Source organism: Coregonus lavaretus (genome assembly GCF_964263955.1).
Source record: "Coregonus lavaretus genome assembly, chromosome: 4".
NCBI lineage: Eukaryota > Metazoa > Chordata > Actinopteri > Salmoniformes > Salmonidae > Coregonus > Coregonus lavaretus.
This window is the reverse complement of record NC_139991.1, coordinates 68,106,446-68,122,289: the sequence shown is the minus strand read 5'-3', so window position 1 is coordinate 68,122,289 and position 15,844 is coordinate 68,106,446. Positions and strand designations below refer to the sequence as shown.

At 46.6% G+C, this 15,844-nt stretch overlaps 1 protein-coding gene across 1 annotated transcript in view; it reads left to right on the top strand.

The window, feature by feature from the left end:
* The window catches only part of LOC311127526 (ral guanine nucleotide dissociation stimulator-like), a 37,913-nt gene that overhangs the window by 14,853 nt on the left and 7,216 nt on the right, over window positions 1-15,844 (top strand). Inside the window, exons 2-11 of the mRNA XM_084159347.1 lie at window positions 4,837-5,186; window positions 5,426-5,494; window positions 6,262-6,455; window positions 6,946-7,067; window positions 7,677-7,892; window positions 8,335-8,523; window positions 9,837-9,914; window positions 13,120-13,206; window positions 13,461-13,493; window positions 13,584-13,705. Coding sequence (XP_084015473.1) covers window positions 4,837-5,186; window positions 5,426-5,494; window positions 6,262-6,455; window positions 6,946-7,067; window positions 7,677-7,892; window positions 8,335-8,523; window positions 9,837-9,914; window positions 13,120-13,206; window positions 13,461-13,493; window positions 13,584-13,705 — 1,460 coding nt within the window. The remainder of the gene's footprint in view (window positions 1-4,836; window positions 5,187-5,425; window positions 5,495-6,261; window positions 6,456-6,945; window positions 7,068-7,676; window positions 7,893-8,334; window positions 8,524-9,836; window positions 9,915-13,119; window positions 13,207-13,460; window positions 13,494-13,583; window positions 13,706-15,844) is intronic.

The window sequence follows — 15,844 nt, the reverse complement described above, 5'->3', positions numbered from 1 at the left end:
TAGTGGTTTGTATTGGCACCTCAACAAAATTGTGTGTGTGTGTCCTATTACAGGACACACACACACACACACACACACGCACACACACACACCAGTTAGCAGTGCTGCACCATGTGTATGTCAGATGAGGTAGACAAATGCAGACAGACATAAGTTATTCTCATTACTAGAGCCATGAGTGTGTGTGCAGTGTGTGTGCAGTGTGTGTGCAGTGTGTGTGCAGTGTGTGTGCAGTGTGTGTGCAGTGTGTGTGCAGTGTGTGTGCAGTGTGTGTATTCAGTGTGTATGCAGTGTGTGTGTGCAGTGTGTGTGTGTGAGGTCCTGTCTTCTCGTCTTCCCATCTCATCCCCCTCTTTTTAGTCCCCGCAGAGCGGAGAGAAGTGCCTAAACTTCAAGCCTCCACTTGTAACCCCCCCTGGGAAGTCTATGACTAAGTGTGTGTGTGAAACCTTCCTGGAATAGGCCACAATAACCCCCATAATGTTCTCACAGCGGCACAACTTTGTCTTAGTACCACACACACACACACACACACACACACACACACACACACACACACACACACACACAAAAGTCCTCATTCCCTTTAGTTAACGTCCCTGTCCCCCTTACCTCTCCCTCTCCCTTTCTTTCTCTCCCTTTCTCTCTCCCTTTCTCTCTCCCTTTCGGTCCGCCCTCTTTCCTTTTCATCCTCTGTCAAACCCCCTATCTCTACCCCTCTCGATGGCGGCAGGCTGAGACGGCCTGTGGAGCGCCAGTGGAATTTCTGTCTGTAAATAATTATAATAATGAGAGGAACCACACAAAAGAGATGGATAATGTCGAAGTAATCCAAACGCTTTCAGGGTTGTCACTTTGTTGTAGTTACTATAGTTACTAAAGAAAGTCAGTTGGTCATTGTGAATAATGTTCTGTGTGCAAATGTGTGTGTCTGTGGTGCCAATTCCAAGCTAACTGTAGGGTCCACTGGATCCTGTTGATTGACAACCCGTTCTTCATGTGCCTTTTCATCGCCTGCAGTGTGTGTCCGTGTGTGAGTGTGTCCCCGTGTGTGTGTGTGTCTGTGTATGTGCAGGATCTCCCTTCTGTTGTCATAGCAACATCCTAAACAGACCATACATGTATCTGTATGTAACTGTAACCAGCTGTAGCTATATCCTCACTGCATACATCCTATATTGAAAGCAGTTGAAGCTCTTGACATACACACACTCACATATACTGTACTCACACACAGTCAGGGGAAGATCTGACTGACTGTAGGCACGTAAGGTACTTCAGACACACACACACACACACACACACACACACACACACACACACCTGTCTACTGAGCTAGGAAAGTCCCCTGATGGTTATATCCTGCAGTCATACTGTAGTTTGAGTGGGATACTGCTGTGTGTGTGTGTGTGTACTGTGTGGTGTGTGGTGTGTGTGTGTGTGTGTGTGTGTGTGTGTGTGTGTACTGTGTGGTGTGTGGTGTGTGTGTGTGTGTACTGTGTGGTGTGTGGTGTGTGTGGTGTGTGTGTGTGTGTGTGTGTGTGTGTGTGTGTGTGTTAGACAGGAGGTTGGGGTTGAGGGGATAATAATACCGCCCAATACAGAGCACTGGGTAATAACCTCTAACAGCTAACCCACGTGGTTATGGAGACAAGGGATGTTTTATGACCCTACTGTCGCCCCAAGGGCAGACACTGGAATTTGGAACTTAGGAACCCCCGTAAACATGCCAACATGGAACGATTCATCTACTGTGGAGTGTGGACAGCCAGCAACAGAAAATAGGAAATACGTTTAATAGCAGGCAGATAGCTGCTTTTCAGAACACACAAACATTCTCTGTCACACACACACACACACACACACACACGTTTTTTTCTTCTATCCTCATGGGGACCTAAAATGTATTTCCATTCAAAATCCTATTTTCCCTAACCTTAACCGTAACCCTAAACCTAAACCTAACCACTAACCTCAAACCTGATTCTAACACTAACATTAATTCCACCCTAAACCTAACCCTACCCCCTAAGCTTAAAATAGCCCTTGTCCTCATGGGGACATGGGAAATGTCCCCACGAGGTGGAATTTTCCTTGTTTTACTATCCTTGTGGGGCCTTTGAGGGATTTTAAGTCCCCACAAGGCTAGAAGAACAAGACCACAGACACACACACACACACACACACACACACACACACACTGGAGTTGACAACCCTAACTCTCTGTGGAGTCAAGGTTATCTGGTGTGTGTTGGGTGACATGCCAGTACAGCCAGACAGGCCAGGGCCGGGACCAGACTACAGGGCAGATAGATAGACAGACATGGAGGCCAGGGCCGGGGCCAGACAACAGGGCTGATAGTAAGACAGACAGACAGACAGACAGACAGGCAGGCAGGTCAGGGCTGGGACCAGACAACAGGGCTAATAGATAGACAGACAGGCCAGGGAGGCAAGCAGGCAAAACAACACCAATGAAGTATCTGTCTCCGCTGTCCTTGAGCGATTACATTCCCTCACCCTGCCAAACACTTCTGTGTTTTCTTCTTATCCCCCTCATGTGGAAGAGGCGCTCTCTATTTCTCTCCCTCTCTTGCTGTCTCTCTCTTTTTTCTTGAAGTCATTTTACAATGGTGCTGTATATCATTATTTGAGTATACTTTGTATAGTCTGTTTATCAACATGTCTGTAAACATTTGTTGTATCGACATCATGAAGATTCTATTGTCGTCCGACATCAAACTTGTCGTTGTCGTTATGAAGAAGTATCAACACAAAACGACAGCCTCTGCATGAAATCAGCAACCCAGTGCTCCAAATAGCATACTTTCTATATTTTAACACCAATAAACCCATTTGTTAAAAAATGTATTCGGTAAATGTCAACCTAGCAGCAAGCCAGGAAACTAAAAGCAATTTTCTAAACAAAGTTTTGGTTCATTGCTAGCTAGTTAGCTAGCCTGTTCAAATCATGACCAGATTTTATTCATTATCACAGGAAAATAAACCCACATCAACATTATTGTTTGCAAGGTAATGGCGAGCTTACAGAAAATAACATATTGCCACAGTGTGATGAAATAAAAGTAGTTAGTTCTATCAGAGAATTGTAGGAGGATTTGGTCTGGTTGCTGTGGCAGTCCGGTAACCGCGACAATGGATGTTGTGACAATCGCAGAGACTTAAACTTTTCATGTCTATGCGACAAGAAAACTGACAGTCGCAGCGATGGTCTACAGACATTCCACCGGAGTATAAATTAAATGACGTTGTCACATTCTAATTGTCTACAGACATGTCGTTAGACCAAGTATAAACTGGCCTTAACATATCAAATTCTCCCAATCAAAGTCTTGAATGAAGACTATGGTTAGTTTATTAGTAGAATTATTACTGCTTGGCTAGAACAAAAGCCTGCTCCATACAGGGTAAGATTGCCCATCTTTGCTTTAGCATGTGAGTTAAGTATGTATATTCTGACCCATATAATAGCTCAACGAGCGTATCAGTCATGAGACTGACTGTTTATATAGTCGTAGACACCACAGCAGGATAACATCTGCTCTAAGATCAGCCCCTTGGCTGACACTGATACTGCATGTGCAACACAGCACAAGCTCACGTTTGGGTAAATATTTATACAACATGTTTTATGAAATCTAATATTTTCCAGACAAGTTTTAGTCCGGCTCAAAACTTCCTCAACACGACCCAGAAAGGGAACGCCGGCTGTCTGCCTTCAACTTCAGACTGTTGACCCATCCGATTGCGTGGGTGTCCCATATCCGTGGTTTAATGAAATTGGATAGTTGAATAGAGAGTCTTGGCAGTGGCTTTCAACATTGTGATCAAAACTGTCCATTGTGAAAAGAGACAAAGGCACAGTCAATCAATGCAACCTCCGATAAATGCAATCATCAATTTATTTTTAATTCCAAACATTTTTTAAACAAGTTCAGTGAAACAAGTTCAGTGCTGAAAAGCCTAAAGCAATAGCAGTTACTTTAACAACTGAACTCTTTTTATATATCGTCACAATATCACCCAGTGTGGCAGCAGGCAGTCAGAATGTCCATTCTCTACAGCACAGCTGTTCAGTCCTCACTCTGTTTACGTCCGTCCGCTTCTGCTATCAGGCCTTATCCACATCCTGTATGCCATCCGATAAGAAGGCCATGCTCTGTGCTGTGCCCTGTGCAGTGCCCTGTGCTGTGCCCTGTGCTGTGCCCTGTGCTGTGCCCTGTGCTGGTGAGTCGAGCAGCTGGCTGAGGAACCAAAAACTACAGGGAACAGCTCGTGGCATAACATCGAGTCGAGTGCCAGAATAGTTTTTGGCCCGAGACTAAGTGGCTAGTTCAATTGTGAGAGGTATTGAGTTGGACTCTGATAGAAAAATAACCCATATTGAACAAGTGGGTCACAGGATGGTGGAGTGAGTATTGTTTGGCCAGAGTGATATGGGTGTTAGCGCAACAAGTCAACAGACGGAGAGAGACCAAAGGCGTTGTGATGTGGTCTGTCACTGGAAGTTGTTATAGCCTAGACCAGAGGCAAATAAAATCACTTCCTTCTAAAACTGTCATGCAATAATACCAATAACATGTGGCGAGGAATACTGTATTACACAGCAATAGTCTAATCAATGGTTATATGTGCTTTATCGTTCAATGTGTAACTAACAAAAAAGCCAGCTCCAATCTTTTAGTGAAATAGTTAAATTAGTATGGACCAGGCTTCATTTGGTTTTCACATGTGTGTCATAGCCCCTGGAAGTAAAACAAAAAAGACTGAGTATCTAACCCTCTCAATCTCTCTCTCTTTCCCTCTGTCTTCCAGAATGCGACCCAGGAGATAGGTGAGGAGGTGGAGGACGGGGCGGTGTACACCATCACCCTGCGGAAGGTTCAGATGCTCCACCACCACCACCACCACCACCACCACCTCCACCCTGGCCACCACAGTGGCGGCAGCGGGGCCAGTAAGGGCCAGCGCTGGCTGGGTGTAGAGACGGATGCGGCCCTCAGCCTGTACGAGACGTGCAAGGTGCGCACCATCAAGGCAGGCACGCTGGAGAAGCTGGTGGAGTACATGGTCCGGGGCAACGACTCCACCTACGTCACCATCTTCCTCTGCACCTACCGCTCCTTCACCTCCACCAAGCAGGTCCTGGACCTACTGCTCAACAGGTGAGTAGAGGGAGGGAGGAGAGACAGAGGGTGGGATACAGTGGTGCATAAATAGATGGATAGATGGATGAATTTACAGATGAATGGATGGATCCATCGGTTGATTGGTGGAAGAATTATAGATGGATGGAAAAGCTGGGTGGATGGAGATACACATAAATGACAGGATGAATGGAGGGTGTGGACGAGAGGATGGATGGATGGATGGATGACTAACAAACTGATGAATCTGTGTTCAGGTATGCCAAGCTCCAGCTTGGATCAGAGGGCCACAGACTGACTCATGACGATCGTACGGAACTAAGGAAGTAAGTCTCTGTCTGACTCTGACACACATTGTGGACAATACATCTTACTCAAATAGCCTATGTTCAACACATACTGTACAGCGACAGAAGATAGTGCACTGTTTGCTTCATTTTCACATTTTGTTGCCTGGAATTTGTATTGCTTGCCTTATACCTATGACATTCTTCTGAGACAAGAAAGGAGGACACTTCATAAGTCGTGAGATCCGCCCTACAAACGTGTACCCCTTTTTTCTCTCTCCATACAACCAGTGCTATCCTGCTGGCGTAAGCAGTTCTACCATTGGGGACATTGGATATGTTTCTAATGTGTTCATATGGGTGTTGTATCGCGTTACAAAGTTCGTCATCATTGTCCTATATTTTGTGACCCATATCCTCAGGGCAAAAATATGTTAATATATCTCTCTTTCCTGTTATGTATCTCTTTCCTATCCTTCTCTGGCTTCACGGTAGATAGTCCCTTTGTTTTTCCTCTCTTCTTTATTTCCCCTTTGACCTTCCTAATCCTGTACTTGATACACCCCTTTCTCTAACTACTGTATCTTTCCTACCTCTCCACTCTCTTTTTTCTAATTTCCCCCTCTTTTTATCATTAATAAAGGTAATATGCCATCCAAACACCTTTATTTCTCTCTCTCTCTCTCTCTCTCTCTCTCTCTCTCTTTCTCTCTTTCTCTCTCTCTCTCTCTCTCTCTCTCTCTCTCTCTCTCTCTCTCTCTCTCTCTCTCTCTCTCTCTCTCTCTCTCTCTCTCTCTTCTCCTCAGCACAATATCCTCCATCTTGGGGGCTTGGCTGGACCAGTATTCTGAGGACTTCTGGAAGCCTCCGGAGTACAGCTGCCTGCGACGGCTAATCTCCTACCTGCACCTCAACTTCCCGGGATCGGACCTGGAACGCCGCGCCTGCAACCTCCTTGCCCACTTCCACCGCCGACAGCTCCAGGAGCCCGAGCATGAGTGTAAGATGACCGGCCAACTCCCAGCTGAACTTTTGACCTTTGACCCTGACCCCGGCTCCTCAACATGATCATGGAGAGTCCATAGAATTAGGATTAGTGGAAGGCCTCAGATGTTTCCAGTGGTACACCAAATCAGAGAAGACTTTTGTTAGTCAATCCCTTAGGGAAAGTGTTACAGACAACTGAGACCTTGTTGGTGTGTGTGTGTGTGTGTGTGTGTGTGTGTGTGTGTGTGTGTGTGTGTGTGTGTGTGTGAGATGTGGTCGTGGGTGTCAGGAAGCAAAGTAGGACCAACACAGTCAGATGCTCTAGTCTAGTCCAACACATACCTGTATTGGCTTACAATACTTCGATCCAAATCTTCCACGAAAGGAGTGTGTGGGCCCTCACTTCCCTACATTAAGGAGTTTACTAAACCCAGCCGCTCATCAAAAGTGATGAAAGTGTGTTTCATGTCATTTTGCTAATGAGTGGTGATGTTATCCCTCAGTGTTGGACCATGGCGGCTATCCTTTCACCCTACTGGAGGAGAATGGCTACGAGGATGAGCAGCTGGACTTCCTGAACTTTGACCCGGCAGTGGTGGCTGAGCAGTTCACCCTCATGGACGCGGTAGGATGCCAAAATATCACAAAACGTAGAAAACTTTAGTCCCAACTGCACATATCTGTGGACTAACAACATATAGCAACATATCCTTATACAAAATGAACTCTGTCTTTGTTTGAGTTTTCTATGAAATTGGTGTCTATTATTTTCCATCATTATTTTCCATCGTGGCTCTTTATTGTTTTCGCAAAGTTCATGTGTATTTTTCCATACCAGCGAGGCTCCTTGGATTTGATCGAAAATGAAAAATTAAACGCTATGACTCTGTCCTGTTGCGAGCGTTGGAGCCAAGGGGCTTCCTTGGCCGGTCTTCAGGGGCTGTTAGGCCCACTCCACTGTTGAGTTACCGCTCATAAACAAATGTCACTCCAAAAGCTTTCCTACCGATGTTTATTAGGAGACTGGAGTGCAGCAGGCAATTTTATCAGCCGTCCTGAAAGCCTTCTGAAGGATCTGCCTGTCTCTGATTTCTCTCTCTCTCTTCTGCATAGGAGTGAAAACATGTTAAACTCATCCAAAATACATCACTGGTTGCAGCAAGAAACCAAGCCTCCATTTTGTTTATTGTCTTCCTCTAAACCCCCTCTTCCTTACTCCCCTTTTTCCTCATAGGAGCTCTTTAAGAAGGTGGTCCCCTACCACTGTCTGGGGAGTATCTGGTCGCAGCGGGACAAGAAGGGCAAGGAACACCTGGCACCCACCATCCGTGCCACCGTCACCCAGTTCAACTGCGTCACCAACTGTGTCATCGCCACATGCCTGAGCGAGCGCTCGCTCAAACCTACGCAGCGCGCCAAGCTGGTGGAGCGCTGGATCGAAGTGGCCAGGGTGAGACACTGTTGTTAGCAGGAGTTGTTGTTGGCGTGGGACACATTTACATTTTAGTCATTTAGCAGACGCTCTTATCCAGAGCGACTTACAGTAGTGAGTGCATACATTTTCATACTTCTTTTCATACTGGTCCCCCGTGGGAATCGAACCCACAACCCTGGCATTGCAAGCGCCTTGCTCAACCAACTGAGCTACACGGGTAGAGCATGGTGTCCTTCTGCTTCAGTCCTGCAGAGGCACAGATTGTGTTGTGTAGCATGATGACTACAGTACCTGTAATGCTCTGTTCCAAGGAGTTGGTCTTATTTGAGTAAAAACGTTCTGAAGCTAATCTAGTGGTGTTCAGTCTCCTTACCAATACATTGGATTGATTTGCCCCTGGTGCTGAATTAAGTCCATTGATATTCATCTGAATATTTACTGTATTTTTTCTCTTCAGGAGTGTCGAATCCTGAAGAACTTTTCTTCACTTCGGGCTATCCTCTCTGCTCTGCAGTGCAACCCGGTCCACCGGCTGAAGAGGACATGGGACGAGGTGTCCAGGGAGAACTTCCGCATCTTCCACGAGTTGTCAGAAATCTTCTCTGACGAGAATAACCATTCGCTCAGCAGGGAGCTGCTCATTAAGGTAGGTTGTGTGTGTGTGTGTGTGTGTGTGTGTGTGTGTGTGTGTGTGTGTGTGAGAGTGCAGGAGTACTCCTAGAGTGGTGTAACCACACACAAGGGAACCCCTATCACTCCACTGCCTGAAATCAGAGGACTACTATAATCAGAGCAGTGTGTGTATATATTTTTTTGCTAATGCTTTATTGATTCTGCCCCCCCAAACACATATACGCGCACACACACACACACACACACACACACACACACACTGCTCTGATTACAGTAGTGCTCTGATTTCAGGCAGGTAGTTTGAGTGATAGGGTTTCCCGTGTATTGTTTCACACCACTCTAGGAGTACTCCTGCTCTCACATTGACGGTGTCATCACCCAGGATCAGATGACAGGGTGTGGTGACACACTACCCTGCAGTGGCAGTAGTAGGACATCCCGAAAGTCATTTCCAACACATAAAAACACAAAGTGAAAAACAAAGTATGGAATTTTGTCGTCAGGAGTTTCCTATCTTAGTGCAATATCTTGGTCAGATATTTGGTCATCCTCCCTATGAAAATAGTTCTTACCTAACAATGTAATGCACTTTGGACACTTGGGAACATGATTCCTATAGCCAATCCATTATCAAGTGTTATAGAACAGAACAGTATAGAACAGAACAGTATAGAACAGAACCGTATAGAACAGAACAGTATAGAACAGAACCGTATAGAACAGAACAGAAAAGTACAAAACAGTATAGAACAGAACCGTATAGAACAGAACAGAAAAGTACAGAACAGAACAGTACAAAACAGTATAGAACAGAACAGTATAGAACAGAATAGTACAGTACAGAACAGTACAGAACAGTATAAAACAGAACAGTATAATGGTAATCTGGTTGTTCTGGTGGTTGGTCTTGACTTGGGCATGGGAGTGTGAGACTGTGCAGGTGTTAGGTAGGGGGGGATAGCAACTAAACCCACTTACGTACACACAGACCTCAAACCCTGACATTCCCCAAATTCCAGAACACACACACACATACGTCAGGGCATCTAGAGGTTGGCCGTTATGTATGTTTGGAGGGAGGAATCCCCCCTGTGACATCATAGCATGGTGGTAGGCTGTGCAAGTTGGGAATATCCCTCCCCTGCCTGATACTCTCCAGTAGAATGTGGGAGAGTGTATGTTCACCATTTCATAGCTTGATAAATGATAAGGAAATTGTTTATTATTTCATTTCATTTAACAGAAGCCAGTGTTATTTGATTGCTGAAATAGGGGCTTAGGCTTCAGATCTCAATGTTTATGTTGTCCATTATTCTTTCTGTCTAGGAGGGCACGTCCAAATTTGCAACCCTGGAAATAAACCCCAAACGAGCCCAGAAGAGACAGCAGCAACCCCGAGACCTGGTAAGGGATGCAAGAAAGGAGGGAGGGAGAGAGGGAGGGTAAGATGGAGTGGGCTTAGAGAGAGATAAAAGACTAGAAAGATTGAAGAGGAAGAAAATGGAGGATGACATGAAAAGCAGAGAGAGAGATGAAATGTCCTGGTAGACAGAGGATGAGAGAGTAAAAGGGGAGGTCGAAAAATGAAGGCAGAGTGAGAGCCAGAGAGCCTTACCAGAGCGACTTACAGTTAGTACATTCATCTTAAGTTAATTAGTTAGTTAGGTGAGGGAGCGATAGAGATAGAGGGAAAGAGAGTGAGGGATAGAGGGAGAGACAGAGAGGGAAAAATATATAAATTAAATAAAGAGGGAACGAGAGGTGACAGATGTAGTCAAAGCACTCCCATCTTGGCCATATAGATTAGACAGGCGTGAGTAATTGGGTTTTTAAGCCGTGTCAGGAAGTGTTCCAGCGGGCTAGACGCCATAGAATAGAAAACAAGCGGCCCCTCTGTCCTCACTGAACTCTGCTGACACGCTCACTCAAACACACACGCACTCACACACACGCTCCTATTGCCATGTTTGCTGGTTCGAATCCCCGAGCCAATTAGGTGAAAAATCTGCCGATGTGCCCTTCAAGAAGGTACTTAACCGTAATTGCTCCTGTAAGTCGCTCTGGATAGGAGCGTCTGCTAAATGACTAAAATGTCAAATGTACATTTTACGGATCAATGCTCAATGCCTTTGAAATGGACCCACTTTGTAGCAAATGGCTGTCATGGATGGCTCTCATGAAAATAGCTTACAGGAACAGTATTTTGATGTTCAAATTAAGGGGATTCATTTCATTGTTCTCTCTGTGGTGGATAGAATTCGAACGAACAAGAAGGGACACACCGCCCTCTAGTGGTTGTTTGGGGAATCAATCTGATTTGCAAAATACTCACAGCTCACTCTAGTGGTGATATGCAACTTTACAGTTACATTTTACTGTAATTACAATGTAATCATATGATAATTGCGCATTTATTAAACTGGGAACAACAGCCAGATGTATATAGCTCATTTACATAAGCAGTGTACACAGAGGGAGATGAAGAGATTATGTAATTATTGATTTCCATCTACATTTGTCATCAAGGGGAAAAAAGTATGTTATGCGTTATTTAATCACTAGCAAAGTCATGCATGCACATGTACACACACACACACACACACAACACACACATAACATCGACGAGCTAACCACCTCCGTCACCGGCTTCATTAGAAAATGCATCAGCGACGTTGTACCCACAGTGAGGGTTCGCTGCTTCCCCAATCAAAAGCCCTGGATTAACACAGAGGTTGGCGCTAAACTAAAGAGCAGAGCTACCACACACAGGGCTATCGTAGACAACCCTGATGCTACGGCCGAGGACAGGAACAAGTACAAGAAGGCCCGCTATGACCTCTGTAGAGTCATCAAACCAGCAAAATGACAACATAGGAATATGGTGGAATCATATTCCACAGGCTCCAACGCCCACCGCATGTGGCAGGGGCTACAGTCCATTACCGATTACAAAGGAAGAGCCAGTGATCTGTCCAACGATGCCTCTCTACCAGACCAACTCAATGCATTTTATGCACGCTTCGACAACAACATGGAGCCGGGTGTGAGTGCCGTCACCTACCCAGATGACTGGGTGATCTCGCTCTCCGAGGCCGACGTGAGAAGGGTCTTTTAATCAGGTCAACACACTCAAAGCCGCGGGCCCTGACGGTATTCCGTGGCGTATTATCAGAGTATGCACAGAACAGCTGGCAGACATATTCATGGTCATTTTCAACCTCTCCTTGTCCCAGTCTGTAATCCACACATGTTTTAAGATGACCACAATCATTCCTGTTCCTAAGAACTCGGAAGGCTTCATCCCACAATGACTACCGCCCTGTAGCACTCTCTTCTGTAATCATGAAGTGCTTTGAGAGGCTGGTTATGGCACACATTCACTCCACCATCCCAGACACCCTAGACCCACTTCAATTTGCATACCGCCCCAACAGATCCATAGATGACGCAACCTCAATTGCACCCCACACTGCCCTCACCCACCTAGATGAGAGGAATAACTATGAGAATGCTTTTCATTGACAACAGCTCAGCATTTAACACCATTATCCCCTCCAAGCTCGTCACCAAGCTTAGGACTCTGGGTCTGAACACCTCCCTCTGCAACTGGATCCCGGACTTCCTGACGGGCCGCCCCCAGGTGGTGAGGGTAGGAAACATCACCTCCGCCACGCTGAGCCTTAACACAGGGGTCCCACAGGGGTGTGTGCTTAGTTCCCTCCTGTACTCCCTGTTCACCCTCGACTGCGTGGCCACGCACGACTCCAACACCATTATCAAGTTCGCAGACGACACGACAGTGGTAGGCCTGATCACCAGCGACGATGAGTCAGCCTACAGGGAGGAGGTCAGTGACCTGGCAGTATCATGCCGGAGCAACAACCTCTCCCTCAACATCAGCAAGACCACAGAGCTAGTCGTGGTCTACAGGAAACGGGGAGGTGAGAACGCCCCCATCCACATCGACGGGGCGGCAGTGGAGCAGGTAGACAGCTTCAAGTTCCCTGGTGTCCAAATCACTAAAGACTTAAAATGGTTCAAACATACACGCACAGTCTTGAAGAAGGCGCGACAGTGCCTCATCCCCCTCAGGAGGTTGAAAAGGTTTGGCATGGGGCCTCAAATCCTGAAAAGGTTCTACAGCTGTATCATTGAGAGCATATTGACTGGCTGCATCACTGCTTGGTATGACAATAGCACCACCCTCAATCGCACATTTATACTGACTCTACACACCCGCACACCCACTCACATGCAAGCTGCTGCTACTCTGTTTATCTTATATCTTGTTGCCCAGTCACCTTACTCCTATACATATCTACCTCCATCACTCCAGTATCCCTGCACATGTAAATATGGTATTGGAACTGACTTTTAAAATATTTCCTGTATATAGTATGCTTACTTACTTACTTTGTGTATTTCAGATTTCCTATTCTTATTTCCCGTGTGCTTTGTTTCTAGTAATACATTGTTAAGTGATTATTGCATTGTTGGGTTTTGAGTTTGCAAGAAAGGCATTTCACTGTACTTGTGCATGTGACATTGAAACTTGAAACTTGAAACACACACTAACCCCAGTCTCTGCCTGCCTGTGTGTTTATTTCAGAGTGTGATGCAGGGGACCATTCCTTACCTGGGCACTTTCCTTACAGACCTAGTCATGATGGATACTGCCATGAAGGACTACCTGGATGTGAGTGTCACACACCCACACACACACACACACATTTCCCACTCAACCACCCACACACACACACACACACATTCCCACTCACACACCCACACACACACACATTCCCACTCACACATCCACATTCCCACTCACACAAACACACACACACACACATTCCCACTCACACAAACACACATGAACACATCCCCTCTTTCCTAAAAATTACACACAACCCAATTTCTGTTCTAAAGAACATTATATTTTCTTGTTTACAGGGAGGGCTGATCAATTTTGAGAAGAGGAGGAAGGTGAGAAATGCGATATGTATTTAAAGTGTGATGGTGATTACAATGATGATGTGACTGCATAGTGATCATTTTCTTTCCTCTGGTTTATAGGAGTTTGAGGTGATTGCCCAGATCAAGCTTCTGCAGCTAGCTTGCAACAACTATAACTTCACCCGCAACAAGCGTTTCCGAGAGTGGTTCTCCGGTGTGGACAAACTCACAGAGGCCGAGAGGTAAGAGAGGGAACAGAGAGTATTCTGTTACAAATACATGAAAGAGTATTTTCACACTGCACCAGAAATAGATTGTTGTGGGTGTGAGGAACAGTAGGTATTAGAATAGAAGGGAGGGAGGGAGAGGAGAGGATGAAGAGATGGAGAGAGGAGAGGATAGAAGAGAGGGAGGGGGGAGAGTAGAGTAGAGAGGAGAGGATAGAGGAGAGAGGATAGAGGATAGAGAGGAGAGGAGTAAGGGTAGAGGAGAGGATAGAGGAGAGAGGATAGAGGATAGAGAGGAGAGGAGTAAGGATAGAGGAGAGGATGGAGAGAGGATAGAGGATAGAGAGGAGAGGAGAGAGGATAGAGGAGAGGAGAGAGGATAGAGAGGAGAGGATAGAGGATAGAAGAGAGAGGATAGAGGAGAGAGGATAGAGGAGAGAGGAGAGAGGATAGAGTATAGAGAGGAGAGGATAGAGTAGAGGATAGAGTAGAGAGGAGAGGAGAGAGGATAGAGGAGAGAGGCGAGGAGAGAGGATAGGGGAGAGGATGGAGGAGAGAGGATAGAGGAGAGAGGAGGGAGGAGGGAGGAGAGGAGAGAGGAGAGGGGATAGAGGAGAGAGGAGAGGAGAGGGGATAGAGAAGAGAGGAGAGGAGAGAGGAGAGGAGAGGAGAGAGGATAGAGGAGAGAGGATAGAGGAGAGAGGATAGAGGAGAGGATAGAGAAGAGAGGAGAGAGGCGAGGAGAGGATAGAGGAGAGGAGAGGATAGAGGAGAGGATAGAGGATAGAGGAGAGGATAGAGGAGAGAGGAGAGAGGCGAGGAGAGAGGAGAGAGGATAGAGAGGAGAGGAGAGTATAGAGGAGAGAGGATAGAGAGGAGAGGAGAGCGGATAGAGGAGAGGATAGAGGAGAGAGGAGAGGATAGAGGAGAGAGGATAGAGGAGAGAGGAGAGGATAGAGGAGAGGATAGAGGAGAGGATAGAGGAGAGAGAGGAGAGGAGATGAGAGAGGAGAGGAGAGAGGAGGGAGGATAGGGGAGAGGATAGAGGAGAGAGGAGAGGAGAGGGGATAGAGGAGAGAGGAGAGGGGATAGAGGAGAGAGGAGAGGAGAGGGGATAGAGAAGAGAGGAGAGGATAGAGGAGAGGAGAGAGGATAGGGGAGAGGATAGAGGAGAGGAGAGAGGATAGGGGAGAGGATAGAGGAGAGAGGAGAGAGGAGAGGATAGAGGAGAGGAGAGAGGATAGAGGAGAGGAGAGAGGATAGAGGAGAGGATAGAGGAGAGGATAGAGGAGAGGATAGAGGAGAGGATAGAGAGGAGAGGATAGAGGAGAGAGGAGAGGGGAGAGAGGAGAGGATAGAGGAGAGGATAGAGGAGAGGATAGAGGAGAGGATAGAGGAGAGGATAGAGGAGAGGATAGAGGAGAGAGGAGAGAGGAGAGGAGAGGGGAGAGAGGATAGAGGAGAGGATAGAGGAGAGGGTAGGGGAGAGGATAGAGGATAGGGGAGAGGAGAGAGGATAGAGAAGAGAGGAGGGAGGATAGGGGAGAGGAGAGAGGAGAGGAGAGGGGATAGAGGATAGAGGAGAGAGGAGAGGATAGAGGAGAGGGGATAGAGGAGAGAGGAGAGGAGATAGGAGAGGGATAGAGGAGAGGGGATAGGATAGAGGAGAGGATAGAGGAGAGAGGCGAGGAGAGAGGAGAGAGGATAGAGGATAGAGAGGAGAGGATAGAGAGGAGAGGATAGAGGAGAGAGGATAGAGGAGAGAGGATAGAGGAGAGAGGAGAGAGGATAGAGGAGAGAGGAGAGGATAGAGGATAGAGGAGAGGATAGAGGAGAGGATAGAGGAGAGGGATAGAGGAGAGAAGAGAGGAGAGGAGAGAGGAGATGAGAGAGGAGAGGAGGAGAGGGGAGAGGAGAGGAGAGGGATAGAGGAGAGAGGAGAGGGGATAGAGGAGAGAGGAGAGGATAGAGGAGAGGGATAGAGAGGATAGAGGAGAGAGGAGAGGAGAGAGGATAGGGAGAGGATAGAGGAGAGAGAGAGAGAGATAGGAGAGAGAGAGGATAGAGGAGAGGATAGAGGAGAGATAGAGGAGAGGATAGAGAGGAAGAGGAGAAGAGAGAGGATAGAGGAGAGGATAGAGGAGAGGATAGAGG